This window comes from Penaeus vannamei, chromosome 19, assembly GCF_042767895.1.
Source record: "Penaeus vannamei isolate JL-2024 chromosome 19, ASM4276789v1, whole genome shotgun sequence".
In the NCBI taxonomy this organism is placed as follows: Eukaryota; Metazoa; Arthropoda; class Malacostraca; order Decapoda; family Penaeidae; genus Penaeus; species Penaeus vannamei.
Genome location: NC_091567.1, coordinates 15,965,981 through 15,980,980, shown reverse-complemented (window position 1 = coordinate 15,980,980; position 15,000 = coordinate 15,965,981). Strand labels below are relative to the sequence as shown.

The 15,000-nt window shown below is 36.0% G+C and overlaps 1 protein-coding gene across 4 annotated transcripts in view; it reads left to right on the top strand.

The window, feature by feature from the left end:
- Positions 1-15,000, top strand: part of LOC113802755 (uncharacterized) — a 23,602-nt gene that overhangs the window by 6,715 nt on the left and 1,887 nt on the right. Inside the window, exons 1-10 of one of the 4 annotated variants that reach the window (XM_070134002.1) lie at positions 871-929; positions 4,491-4,717; positions 4,933-5,083; positions 5,844-5,975; positions 6,721-6,794; positions 7,409-7,590; positions 7,813-7,960; positions 9,346-9,452; positions 11,881-11,961; positions 14,306-15,000. The exon at positions 14,306-15,000 is cut by the window's right edge and continues 1,887 nt beyond it. In XM_070134002.1, coding sequence (XP_069990103.1) covers positions 919-929; positions 4,491-4,717; positions 4,933-5,083; positions 5,844-5,975; positions 6,721-6,794; positions 7,409-7,590; positions 7,813-7,960; positions 9,346-9,452; positions 11,881-11,961; positions 14,306-15,000 — 1,808 coding nt within the window. In that variant the 5' untranslated portion in view covers positions 871-918. Of the gene's footprint in view, positions 1-870; positions 930-972; positions 1,136-1,539; positions 1,662-4,490; positions 4,718-4,932; positions 5,084-5,843; positions 5,976-6,720; positions 6,795-7,408; positions 7,591-7,812; positions 7,961-9,345; positions 9,453-11,880; positions 11,962-14,305 lie in introns of those variants that run through there. The other 3 variants (XM_070134001.1, XM_070134000.1, XM_027353368.2) reach the window with 3 other exon arrangements.

Genomic DNA, 15,000 nt, shown 5'->3' with positions numbered 1-15,000 from the left:
TATAGAGGTTGTCTTTCCTAGATATTTTAGATGTAGGTTATATAAGAGGATTTCCTGTCATGAAGTTGTTGCTGTAATTGTTTGGAATGTAAATATTTGAAAGGTCCGGATGATTAAGTTTATTTTGAATTTGAACTTTTGTTTGTGGTTTAAAGAAGTTTATGTGGTGTGTGGGTGAAGCTAATTTAAATTCATATTGACTTTTTTTCAACTTTCTTCACGCCTTAAGCACAGTAAAGGATATAACTAGTGTTGTACAGCATAGAGGTACAGGAATCTGTTTAGGTGACAGATTACAGAATCAGACTCAGAAGTTTTCTCTTTAATAATTATTATTAAAAAGATAACACTTGTTATTCTGACTGAAGCTTTTGTTCTCCCAGACATTTCACATCTTTTGTACCAGTATCATGATCTTTCAACACACTGCATTTTAGCTCTTTATAACCACTGTTTTATGTCCTTGGATCTGTTGTCCAGAATGATTATTTTCATCAAAACATCTATGACTCATGAGAAATTTGTGTCAATATTGGATCTGCGAGGAGAATCTCATGAGTTGTCATGCATGTAATATGTACTCTACTGCTATTTAAAACTTGTAGTGAATACCTATGATGTGAATACATTTTCTTTGTTTCATTTAAACAAATATTCACTCATCCTTATTCATATATCTGTATTTTCTACATGCTTTGATAAGGAATATTAAAAGTATGAGTCCTTTTATAATACTCAGTAGAGGTTTTCTTAGTCTACCTGAGACTTGTAAATGCCAGATGAGGGAGGTGGATGGAGGGGGGTTAGGCATAGAGCCAAAGCCCTGGCCTGGGCAGAGGGAGGTGCCAGTATGAGCCAGGCAGCCACAACAGCTGATAGTGCTTCCTATCTAAGATCTGTTCCCCTTAGAAGCCCTCCATGAAAAAAATGTATCTCATTGTGTTGAATTGAGTTCACTTAGCTTAGTGTGCCTTGCATGGCAAACTGTCCAAAATGCAGGCTTAGGGAGTGTGAGCTCTGAGGCTATTGCTGCTACCTAGTGACCTTAGGAGTCTAGAACCTCTCAGATACTAACTACAATGGGATGTAAGAATCCAAGTTCATTCATTAGTGAGACTACAGTCCTTGCATGTGGGTGAGTGACCAAAAAAGACCTTGACCTTGTTAGTTGTTATTGCTATTTGCTAAAATTCACTTTGACCTATTTAATTATTTTTCTTTCATATACTACACCTTTTTTCTGTTTTTCTTACCTGTCAACTTCTTTAAAGACTTTGTATTATTTGATTGATAAGTAATACTATGTGCTAAATGTATTATTTGATTGATAAGTAATACTATGTGTTAAAACTATATATCAGGGAAGGAATATTTTGAAATAATGTGCCCAATGTGTGCTCATATCTTGTCAAGAATGTGGTAAGAAATGTCATAACATAAATAACTTAGTAACATCAAGAGTACATAGTAGGTAGTGACTAGAATCTTTTTACAATATAAGGTGAATACTGATAGCTTATCTCTCTTTGATAGTTATATTAGGTGGATACTTAAATGGTCCAAGATAGGCAGACCAGTTTTTCACCATCATGCGTTAGTCTGACTGTCTGTGCTTGGGTGACTTCTCGATGTGTACCTCATGGGATTATTTTAATGTATATGTAATGTCAATTGTGATTATATTTGATTAAGATTTTTTTTTCTATATTTCTGATTTTATTGCAGTATTATGATTTCTATAGTTATATTAGGTAGGATTTTATGAGTCTTCTAGTACAACTGAAATATGCTCATTCATGGAGAGTAAATGCATCTGTATAGGTGTGGTTTTGGTTGCTTGTGCTTATGTAGTGTGCCATTTAGAAATGTACTCATTTGTGTAGAACAAGTACATTTATAGAAGTGTTTATGTGTGTGTTACTTATTTATTTATCTATTTTTATTATAACATATTTTACAGCACAATGTTTACCAACAGGTTATGTATGAAAGAAGAAATCCAATGAGAAGAAATGAGTGATAGCTAGATCATCAGTATTTTTCAAAATGATGATAAGGTTCAAATGGGCAAGTTAGGTTTAATATATTAGGATGCATATAATGATTATGAAAATAGTAATGTTCTCATTATTTTATTTATGATTATAATAGAATGCATATGGGGGATAATCTGGATAGTGATTGATTGCATATTGCAGGTAAAGAAAGTTACTTATATATATTATTTTTAAAAGATGAATGCAACAATAGATTTTGGAAGAAATGCAGACTGAATATGAAATAGTCATAGCCTTCCATTTACTTGAAGAAATAGATTAAAAGAAAAAAGAAAAATAGGTTGATATGGAGCTCTGTTCCTTTCATTGTTCTTTCATCAAGTTCTCATATTGGTGCCAGAATCATGAATAGATAAAATGTTTGCTTAATTTCAAGAATAATACAAAGAATTGCTGAATTTCTGGAATAGTTGAAATAGTTGGTAAGTTTCAGGAATAGTAGAACGGGCTGCTGAATAGCTTTGGTCTACATATGGTGGAATGAAATGATGAAATGGTAAGGGCAGAATGGTGGAAATGTATGCTTGCAAGAACAATGAACCGACAGCATTAAGGAAGAAAGTCCAGTTGGATGAATGTGTATCTTAGTAACTCAAAAATGTGTGAGGATTTTGGATACTTATCAAACTTGTTTAGACTGTTTTGCAGTAATTGCTAAACTAAATTATTTCTGCTTACATACAAGGTAAAAAAGAAGAAGAAGAAAGCAGTATTGTTTTTATTTGAATTCTCTGTAGAATGACAGGAGACTAAGAAGTTAAATAGTTAGAGTTGTACAGAAATTGAGGGTAACCTTCCATATAAAGAATAAAATTGCCAGATTTGCATATTTATAATGTAAAAAAGTGACATATCATGTAGGTTCAGACAAACTGAAAGCTGAAAAAAAAAAATGTGTTTAATGTGTTCTGAAATATATTGAAAATGCTGTACCGGAAATATTTAACAAAATGAATAAACTTTTTGGATTAGTGTATGATTTGTCTACTAGACGTGCTGTCAACACTCATATTTTTCCCAAAGTCTGTGTGTAACAAAAAGATTCCAATACGAAATATTTTCCCGTATACTTTATTTCTTCTAGATGAGTACATGGACTATTTTTTTCATCTTCTTTTCAATATGTATGTTGGTATATGCATAAGCATGCATGGGCATGTATGTATCTGTATATATCTGTGTATGTGTATGTGTGTATGTGTGTATGTGTGTGTGTGTGTGTGTGTGTGTGTGTGTGTGTGTGTATGTGTTAGTGTGTGTGTATGTGTATGTGTGTGTGTGTGTGTGTGTGTGTGTGTGTGTGTGTGTGTGTGTGTGTGTGTGTGTGTGTGTGTGTGTGTGTGTGTGTGTGTGTGTGTGTGTGTGTGTGTGTGTGTGTGTGTGTGTGTGTGTGTGTGTGTGTGTGTGTGTGAGAGAGAGAGAGAGAGAGAGAGAGAGAGAGAGAGAGAGAGAGAGTGAGTGAGTGAGTGAGTGAGTGAGTGAGTGAGTGAGTGAGTGAGTGAGAGAGAGAGAGAGAGAGAGAGAGAGAGAGAGTGAGTGAGTGAGTGAGTGAGTGAGTGAGTGAGTGAGTGAGTGAGAGTGAGTGAGAGAGAGAGAGAGAGAGAGAGTGAGTGTGAGAGAGAGTGAGAGTGTGAGAGTGAGGGTGAGTGTGAGTGTGAGTGTGAGAGTGAGAGAGAGAGAGAGAGAGAGAGAGAGTAAGAGAATGAGAGAGAGAGAGAGAGAGAGAGAGAGAGAGAGAGAGAGAGAGAGAGAGAGAGAGAGAGAGAGAGAGAGAGAGAGAGAGAGAGATGGAGTGTGTGTGTGTGTGTGTGTGTGTGTGTGTGTGTGTGTGTGTGTGTGTGTGTGTGTGTGTGTGTGTGTGTGTGTGTGTGTGTGTGTGTGTGAATGTATGTGAATCTGTGCTAGAAATAGTCGATGTGTGACAAGCCTGTACTCAAAAGTTCTGCATGATTTGTTTGAAATTACCAGTGGTAATATAGTACCATTGTTAACTTGTGATTGATAAATGAATTTTAATTAAAGTAATCAGGATGAAAATTTCTGTATCGGTTATTGATTTCCTTATGCTTCACTTTACTATTTCATTGATGAAATATCTAGTTCATAGCCAATCAGAATTATATCCTGGAAAGCACTGATAAAAAGTGAAAATTTCTAGTATGGGAGACGTAATTAGATAACCTGAACAACAGAAAATAGTATATTTACTATAAGCAAATGTTTTTCTCATAAAGATTAGTGTTAATAAGTCAGAGCATAAGGTAGAATATAAGGATGGAATGCATCAGTCTACTTGTTATAGGTAGTGCAGAAAACTATTGTTCTAAAGGATATGGATTGTATTTATTTAAAAAAAAGGTCCCATCAGCCATTTTCATTGGAGATTTTTTAAAAATTCTATTTCTTATTAATTATCAAGCATCTGCTTTTCAGGTATATCCAGCACACAATCCGAGAGAATGAGATAGTAATGCACATACACCCAGGAGAGTCGGGAATGCAAATGCCAGAGGAACCTAGCCATGCCACACTGACTATTCAAGCTACTGATCCTGCCACCAAGACTGTCACAACTCGCAGGTTTAACTGTGCTTACGAAGGATGTTCTCGGACATACAGTACACCAGGAAACTTGCGCACACATATGAAAACACACAGAGGTATGGGAAGAAAAATTAAGATGCATATATTTATAAGATGTGGTAATATTTTGCTTGTCTGTTTTAGATATTTTTGTATTCCATGTAAATGAACTAATGAACAAATAAACGTCTGTGTCTGTGCATTTACCGCAAAGTGTGTATGTGCATTCATAATATTCTGCTCTTCCTGATCTGTTGGAAACCATGTTGACTCAGATTCATCCTCTTTTCAGGAGAGTACAGATTCCAGTGTAGAGAAACAGGTTGTGGCAAAGCTTTTCTCACTTCCTATTCACTGAAGATTCATCTGAGAGTTCATGCGCAACAGAAACCATACACTTGTGAGAATGATGGCTGCCAAAAGTCTTTTACTACACTCTACAGGTGATTTTTCTTTTCTTTTCTGTTAAAAAAGGTTTTGATATGATAAATATCATGAATTGATGTCGCTTTTCAAGCTTTGATTTCTATGTGTATATATATATATATATATATATATATATATATATATATATATATATATATATATATATATATATATATATATATATATATATATATATATAGATATAGATAGATAGATAGATAGATAGATAGACACACACACACACACACACACACACACACACACACACACACACACACACACACACACACACACACACACACACACACACACACACACACACACACACACACACACACACACACACACACACACACACACACACACACACACACACACACACACACACACACACACACACACACACACACACACACACACACCCACACACACACACACACACACACATACATACATATATATATATATATATATATATATATATATATATATATATATATATATATATTTATATATATATATATATATTTATATATTTATATATTTATATATATATATATATATATATATATAAATATATAAATATATATATATATATATATATATATATATATATATATATATATATATTTATATATATATGTAATACCAACTTCAGATTCAATATTTTGACAACTTTTTTAGAGATATGATAATTTATGAAAAATGCTTATATATCAGTTTGAGTGTATTTCTTGAAACATATTTTGAATTTTTGAGTTTTTTTTTTGTCCTCAGACTGCGTGCACACCAAAGACTGCACAATGGGGACACCTTTAACTGTAACCGTGATGGATGTGTACGCATCTTCACCACACTCTCAGACTTGCGGAAACATGTCCGTACTCACACAGGGGAAAAGCCTTTCAAGTAAGAAACATTTTTTTTCTTTTTGCCTTTCATAGTTCAGTCTTGTGCTTTTTATTCATGCCTGTTTGCTTGTTCCTGATCTTCTGAGATTGCATTTCAGTTTTACATTTTTTATTCTAAAACTCTTTTGACATTTTTCAATCATGTAAGTTTTTGTATTTATTTTACAATCAGGTTAGTATTTACTTTCTTTTCCACCTTCTCTCTCCCTCCCCCCTTTTTTTCGCTTTCTTCTCTCTCCCTCCTTTATTTCTCTCTTTCTCTTTCTCTCAACCTCCCCACTTTCTTTCTCTTGTTTTTCTCCTTTTCTTTACCCTGTTCACTGTATGGAGAAAGAATGTGATTTCACTTTGATTTCAAAATGTCATGGCATATTTAATTGTACTTTTTGAAGTCTCTTAGATGTAATGAGGTATGCAGTCAATTAATTTTTCATTTCAATCAACTTGTAGTGAATAAGTTAAATCTTCAACCTCATCTTCGTTGATGCTCATATGTGATCAGAAAATAATCTAGGCTTCATTACTACTTATGAGGCATGTTATTATATATTTAGGGTTTAATGAGCTTGGCCAAAACTTGATTATTTGTTGAAATTACTTGAGGAGGATGAACTCATGGAAATATGTCAAGTTTCCTAAAGGCCAGAAAGTAATGAAGAAAATTGTTAAACATCAGAAAGTTTTCCTTTTTTTCCTCTGACAACTTCAGTATTTTTAAAGTATCTTCATTGGCTTCCCTTCAGGTGTGAGGAAGATGGATGTGGGAAGTCATTCACCGTGAGTCACCACCTAAGAACACACAAGAGAATACATACTGGTAGGTGTGAATTTACATTAGGGTTAAGTAGAGAAAACCATGGCATCTAGTTTTATAAGGGATTCACTTTAAGATTCTTTGACTTGAGAGGTTTGTCCAGTCTTGTATCCTGCTGTACTTTGCTGGGCTGTAAAGGAACTTTATAGGAATTGCTTGAATTTAGTGTGTAAAGTTGAGGGTAAGATAGGTGGTTTCTGTGTGTTATCTTTTGTAGTAGTTCCATGATTCCGATTTATTGAGTGTTCATTACAGGGCAGAAGTATTCCCAGGACATATTTGCTAAGATACAAATGAAGATTTATTCTGCTCATTACATATAATCTTGTAGATATAAGTATGATAATGTAAACTTTCTGATTGTGCATGACCATGAAGTAAATAGTGTGCCTAATATATGTTAGGGCATTAGTAAACAAATAATACAAAAAAAGCAGGAGAATGCAACTTGGACTTTTAATTTTATTTACTGTATATCATCATATTGAAAAGATAGAACTGAGTCTTACAGCAGGCAAGAGAAGGGTATGGGATGTGACTGCAGAAATAAAAATGTATGTAATATATCCTAAACCAAGCAGATGCAAGTACTTATGAGATGCAATGTATCCATGTAGGAGAACGGCCATACTTATGTATAGAGGAGGACTGCAGGAAGGCCTTCACCACAAACTATTCCCGCAAGAGTCACATGCGCGTTCACAGGCGAAACTTGAGCAAGGAGCAGGAAAAGCTGCAGCCAAAACCTCTTCAGGATATGTTGGACCATCCTAGTGAACAAACTCTGTCACAAGGAGAAGTATGAGCTCTGTTTTTACATTTACTTTCCTTACTGTTGAGAGAGAGAGAGAGACTGACTGATTGACTGACTGACTGACTGACTGACTGACTGACTGAAATGTTTATGATAATGATAATTTGTTGGAGAAAAATATATCATTAATGAAGCACCAAGGCTTAAAATACATTTTAACATGAGTCTCATAGTTAAATAAGTAAGCCTAAAAGACACTATTTTCAGAATATACAAAAAAATGGACTAGGTATAGAAGATGGTGGGAGCAAGCCACAAGTTGTTCTACAGGATGGGGCCAATAAGGGCGGGTGCTGTGGAGGCCATCACCAAAAACAGGCGAAAACCACTTCAGCGCCAGCATCTAGGCAGAAAGGTGTGTTAGAAGCATACACTTTGTTTTTACTTATTTTTATGTGTTTTTAACCCTTTGGATCCGGTTGTGTCATGGAAATCACAGTGTCTAAAACCCGGGCAATGGGTTATGTAAGTAGCCTACATCCCAGGCGTGCAGCGTGTAGGCTGGGTGAGCAAGAACATCTACGAGGGGTGACAAGACTCTGTGCCTCCCCTATGTAAATTTATCTTGTGGAAACTTTTTTAGCTTTTGCAAGGCAAAAAAAAAAATGGAACATTTGGTTATTCGTGTGACATATCTCATTTTTTCATAATTTTCAATTTTACATAATGACCTGCACCGCTGGTCACAGCGGCCAGGAATACAATGCATAGTGTGGAAATGGCATCTTCCCTAGAACCAGCACTCTTCCAGTCACTGCCTTCGCACGTTACATTGCACATTTGTTTATCGATAAGAATAATGCTAAAGCCCACTTCTAAGCGCCAAATGAGTCAAATCACATTCCAAGAGGTTTGTGCAATCGTGGCAAGTCTTTTCTGTCACCCTGGCCTTCGCACATGATGGCAAGTTCGCACCACCCGGGCCGCAGCCAATTTGCCGAATTGACAGCATGTTCACGTCACCTGCCCCACGACTCAATTTTTTCTATGACATGACTGCAACGTTATCCGGGTCCAATTGGTTAATTTATTAATAATTAGAGAAGAGTTCCTAAAAGATATGATTAAATAGACATTATTTAAGGTGCAGGTATTTGAAGATACAAGGTCTTATAAGGAAAGTAATTTGCATAAAATGATTGAATTAAAAAAAGATAAAGATACTGTTATCTCACTGGCGGGACATCCGGCAATATTTATTTTTTCGGGTGTCTCATATGTGTGACACCCGTTGTTAGTGGGTTAACACAGTGCCAATGGATAAAAATGTTTGACAAGTGGATGTGAGAATGGGATTGTTGGCATGTAACGGCAGTTTCCCCTATTTGTGCCCGGCTCGATTGGTAGTTTGCAAGCGACATTTGACACCTAAAAGCTTTTATTTTGCTATAATTCATAAAAATATTATAATTTTGAAGGTTTACCTTCATTATAGGTGCCATTGCCTAAACTCTTTACCATATAAAAGAAGCCGCTACTATCAGAGAAAAACAAACTGTCCAACGATGCCAGTGGCGCATTTTTCGGTCCACAACAGCTATGGCATGTACATACATGCCCCCGTCACCTACAGGTTAATTTTCAGAAATTTTACTTATCACTTTTAGAAGTTAATGAGTGGATTTGTAACCATTATACATATCTACAGATTGCTTATGTCAAAGGCCTTCAGCTGTTATTCATTGACTGAATGTTTTTATTGTTTGATATCTTTGATCAAAAATTCTGTTCTCTTCACAGTGTTTGCAATTATTCCGGTGGCGAGTGATGAGGGAGAGAGTCCTACCAGCCTCACCCTTCAAGATTTCCTCAAGTCTGAGGCCCTCAAGTGTAACCCAAACATGAAGGCAAGATCCCCATTTAGTTTAGAAAGCATATGTAATTTAAGACATGATACACATGATAGGATGAATGCTGTCATATGCAGCCATTTAGTGAAACATAATTCCTGTTTTCTTTGTATTTAGCTGGAAATTTTGTTTATGTTGCACACAAATAGCTTCACAAGTGTTCAGCCACTTAGGAGTCAATTAGTAGGCCTAATGAGTCCTCACTAGATTTCCCCATTCCTGGAATTTTTAGGAAAATGTTTTTTTATTAAACCATTGGATATGGATGCTTTTCTGCCACCGTGTGGCCCAAAATATGGGCATTACACTGCCGGTTATGTGGCTTTTAGACTGGGCACACATGAACACTTGTGTGTGGTGGTAAGACTCCATACCTCCTCTTGCAATGCTATTTTATCTTTCTCTGCTTAAGTTTTTATTTTTTATTTTTTTAGATTTGCCTTTTTCCAATGTTTATATTTGCTATATCCAGATGGTAATAGACTTTTCCTTGCACAGGCTCCATATTATCTCACTAGGTAACTCAGTACAAGGATAATAAAAAGTAACACTTTGTTATTTATGTTATTTTTATAACTTTTTTATTACATTCAATTTTCTGTAATACAGCCTGCAGAATTTGGATCCTGAGCATGGAAATATTGTCCTCCCTGGAGATTACGGATAGTACAATCCACACTCATTTATTGATTGAAATAATGCAAAAGCCCCTTCCTAAATTCTCACAGAAGCTAATCACCCTCCAAGAGCTCTGTGCACTCATGGTGAGTTATTCTTGTCAGCCCAGCCTTCAGGTGGAATTCTTATGCCTGCATGTTAATGTTACCTGCCCCTCAAACCAAATTTTTTCATGACAAGATGGTCATGTCATCCAGATTAAAGGGGTAAAGGGGGCTGTCGGACTACATTTTCGATGATTTTTTTCAAAAATACAAAAAAAATAAAATAAATGAATAATAAGTAAAAATAAGGAAGTATGACTAGATCTCTGACACCCCCTTCCTGCTCAGATCGCTGCTTTATCGTGTTCGTGCAAATATACTTGACTAAGTTGTCTTTTCTCAATTTTTTTGATTTCTTTTGACATTCTCTTGTAGCTAGCTGGCAACTCTGCTAACTGTATCAGCTCATAGCCATGACTAGGAGAGAACAATTGCAGTCACCACCAGAGAGTCGGAGGGAGAGGCTGCGCATCGCCTGCTTCCTCAACACCATCACATAGATGTACCCATGATGTACCCTCATTGCACACTAAGTGGACAGAACTAATGATAGATGTTATTCCTGTAACTGATAAACCTTATGATGAGAAATACATTTCACAATCACAGCTGCAGCAGTTGTTTATTCGTATGAAATGCCTCACAAGGTACTGTAAAGGCACTGCAAAGCCTGTGATGACAAGGCTAATCTAGGGAAAAGTATCCTCAACTTCAAGCTTTGATATCTCAAAACTACTCCTTTGTCAACATTTTCTTATATTTCTCCATAACAACTCGGGTGATTTTAATGGGGTTTGGATCATTTGAAAGCTAAATAAGTTTGTGATTGCACGAAGTGATTTTCATTTTAGGTGATAGAAGTCCATATATTATGTTTTATATACATAAGATTAAACGTAAAAAAAAAAAAAAAAAATCCCACTAAACTAGAGGAAATGTCAAAATCTATCTGTTGAATATTTTGGTATTGCTATAGAGCATATGTGGTAGTTTCTCAACAAGTTAGGTCAATGGATAAGTAGAATATAAAATTTTGTGATTTTTTTTAATGTTATGTATAGGTATACATAACATTAAAAAATTGCCAAAATCTGGTCATAATTAACAAACTTCTCGAGTGCATTGGCCCTGTTAATGCTATTCATATTGATACTATTGTTGTTATTATTAACATTATGATTATCATTATATTATTATATCTTTTTGAAAGTCAAGGGAAAGGGTGAATGTATGAATTAGGTGGGACTAGTAATTGACTCCTTGGTGACTAAATATTAAGTACAAAGTAGTTGTGGTTCCATATAAGTGTAAACAAACTTGATAAACTAAAATCAAACTGGTTATGACATGTATTCAAATTATTGCTTGTTTTATATTATGCTACATGTTTAATTTATAAGGGGATAATGTTCTGTTCATAACAGTGGATATTACATACACACACCAATGAGTGTGTGCTAAAACGCATGCACATATGCAGCCACACACACACACACACACACATGTAAGGAGAAAAATGCTAATAATGGTGATACCAAACATGTACAATTTTTTTTTCTATGTGTTATGCTAAATGGTTATATCTTTGACAATCCAAATGGCATATCACTGATTCTGAAACTAGACTTCACTCTCTAGCTAGAGAGTTAGAAATAGAAAGCTAAAATGGCAATGCACTGATTTTTGTTTTATTTGAATTTCAGGTGCCCTTTGTCAAGGCTACAGATGACACTACAGTTGGTCGTCTTCTTAGAGATTCTCAAACAGTGACATCATTATCCCAGGTTTGTATGTCACTGAAAAGTGTCTATGTAGCAGTCAAGTATATACACTCCAACAGGATGAAATACTTTTCTTAGAGGCATCAAGCCATGTACAAATACAATGTCAGGGTAATGTAGCAAGCAGCAAGTACAGCATGTAATACCCAAAATACTGTAGGTAGCAAATAAACCAAAACTTTTACAATGGACAAACTTTTTTTTGGGGGGGAGAGAGAGAGAGCTCGATTGGTTTAGCAAATAGTTCCTGGAAAGTGAAGTGATAAAGTTTAAAAGATTACCTGTTATTTGTGAAAGAAATTGTGATATTAAACTAAATATGATGCAGAGAAATATATATTCATCATTATTTGTATAGTAATAAGTCATGTATTTAGGCATATGTTAACCCAATTGCGCCAGTACATTTTGAAGCCGAAAATAATGGTTTCCGGGCGCCTTCAAAATCAACTCACAGGTCAGTCTGGGAAACTGCCTGTGCAGTGCCCGCCACGGGCGACAGAATCAGAGCACAAGCTCTGATCTAATTTCGCACGAGCGGGACGCCCGGTAATGTTTATTTTTCTGGATATTACATATGTGTGACACCCGTCGTATGTGGGTTAAGTAGATTGTGAAAAACAACACATTGTCTCAAGTAGCACAGCCACACTAGGAGGCAACTGTATGAAGGGAGTGAAGTGGGTCATAAAGGAGGGGATATGGGATAGGATGATAGGATGGGATAGACTTGGAGGGGCTACAAAGGGAAGATTGGAGGAGATGAAATTCCTTATAGATTTTAAAAGCTGAAGCAGAGGGCACTTTAGTGTTGCCTATCCAAGGATCCCCTTACAAACAGGGATACTTCCCAGGCCATGAAGAATGAAAATCTATGCGTAACCCAATACTGAGTTAGAACTGCTGCATTGCTGTTTAGTCCCAGTTACAGACAAAGTTCATTAGATCAACAAATACAAACATGTGTCCATGCTGACATTCTGAATATACAGGGCTCTCTTTAGAAATTTTTTACTGCATGGTAAACAAAGTGAAAGCCGGAGAACAATTATGGAATACCAGCCATAAAGATCATGATAAAAGAAAATTGAAAAATATAATATTAGATGGAATCAGCATAGCTTTGCTCAGTGTGGGATATTATCATGTGACAATTTAAAATATTTTACTCAGTTTCAGTTATAGTTTTTGCTTCCTCCCAACTTTAGTTTTTATCTATCTGTGATTATATCTCTGGTTCATCATTAGTTACACTAACAGTGGCATATGTTACTGGAAGATCATTTTCAGATTTTCTATTACTATTGCAATATAGGTTATTGGGTAATTGGCATGGTTGCATGATGTATGATAATTAATGAAATGGGGAGAATTGCTTTTCTAGATTTGTCTTCTTTCTTGAAATTTTCAATTAACATGTGATGATATTCATAGAATCCACAACTATCTTCAATGTGTATTTCACTCAGGAGGTTATTGTAGACACTTTGATCTTTTCAGGGATCCTTGGTTATAAGCAACTAATGTGATCATTGCTTAATAATTTGTTAACCTCTACACTCCAGATGAGGTGACCATCATGTCATGGGAAAATTTGGCTGTGGGCCAGGATGCATGAACTTGTTGTTGTGAGCATTTTGGCTGAAGGCCAGGATGACAGGAAAGACTCCCATGAGTGCATAAACCTCTTGGAGGGTGATTAACTCATTTCAGATTAAGAGGGGGCTTTTGCATTATTTCCATCAATATTCATGTGAGGAATGTAATGTCCATGACCCATGACTGGAATAGGGTCCTATTCCTGTCCTGCAGCACAGGTTGTATTAAAGAAATCTGAATATTATGAAAAAAAAAGAAGATAAATTTTTACTTATTGTTATTATTTTTTCACTTACTTATAGACTGCCTAAAGAGATGATATGGAGTATGTGCAAGGAAAAGAGTCTGTTACCTTCTAGATAAAGCAAATCAAATGATAAATATAGACATTGGAAAATGGTATAAAAGCTAGAAATGCTTATGCAAAAAAAGATAAGAGTAACATTGCACAGGGAAGGCACAGTCTTGTCACTATACACGCATATTTGTTTGCGCCCGGACTTCAAGCCGCTCACCCGGCAGAGTGTCCACTCATATAAGCCTAGTGTCTTTATTTTGGATGAGCCTGAAGCATCTGGTTCCAATGGTTTAAGTTGACTTAGCTATAAGGGGAATTACTTCTTTGCTTGATTGAAGTGGCTCAGACTTCAGGGATTATTCAGCAAAAATTAACAACATTCATTGAATAATGTATTTGATTGTTTATGCCTTACATTTCTACTTATTTCTTATTGATATTTTCTTGTAGGATGGTGATGATAGAGGTCTTCTGGAGAAGATTACAGCCCATGCTGACATCTGCAAGTGTAATCCATGTCACTGTGACCCATCAAGAGGCAATGAATGTTCATGCAATGCAATTGATGACCCAGACTCATCCCTTGGTAGAAGCACCCCACTACCTGTTGTAGAGAAACGTCCTCCACCTTCACCCATCTCCACAACACCCACCAAATTATCAAGAATGTCTGAAGAAGTGGACTTAACTTCACAAGGAGGTAGAAGTGAATCTATAAAGGACTCCTCAAACATTCCTTCTTCCAGCAGGGCTTTACAGAGAAACTATCAGGTAGAATTAGAGATAGCTAAAAAATCATCTGAAAATTCTAGAGAGGAACTAATAACGTCAACCCTACCTGTCTCTGCATCTAGTTCAAGTATGCAGGTCGGATCCTCAGGTGTTACAGTGACGTCAGAAGCTATGGATGATAGCAGACCTCTTGCAACCCCTGATGAACAAATCTCCGTGGAAGAATTTCTTCGAGAGACAGTTGGCCTGAGTTCGCCAACACCACACAGCCAAAATAGTTTGCGTAGGGTGACACAGACCAATCTAGAGACCCTTCTGCCAGGATCATCAGGGCGCCACAGTTCTGCATCCACTTTTCCAAGTCTGGCGAACCTGGATGATATGAGCAACCTTGCATCCCCATCAATGGAAGA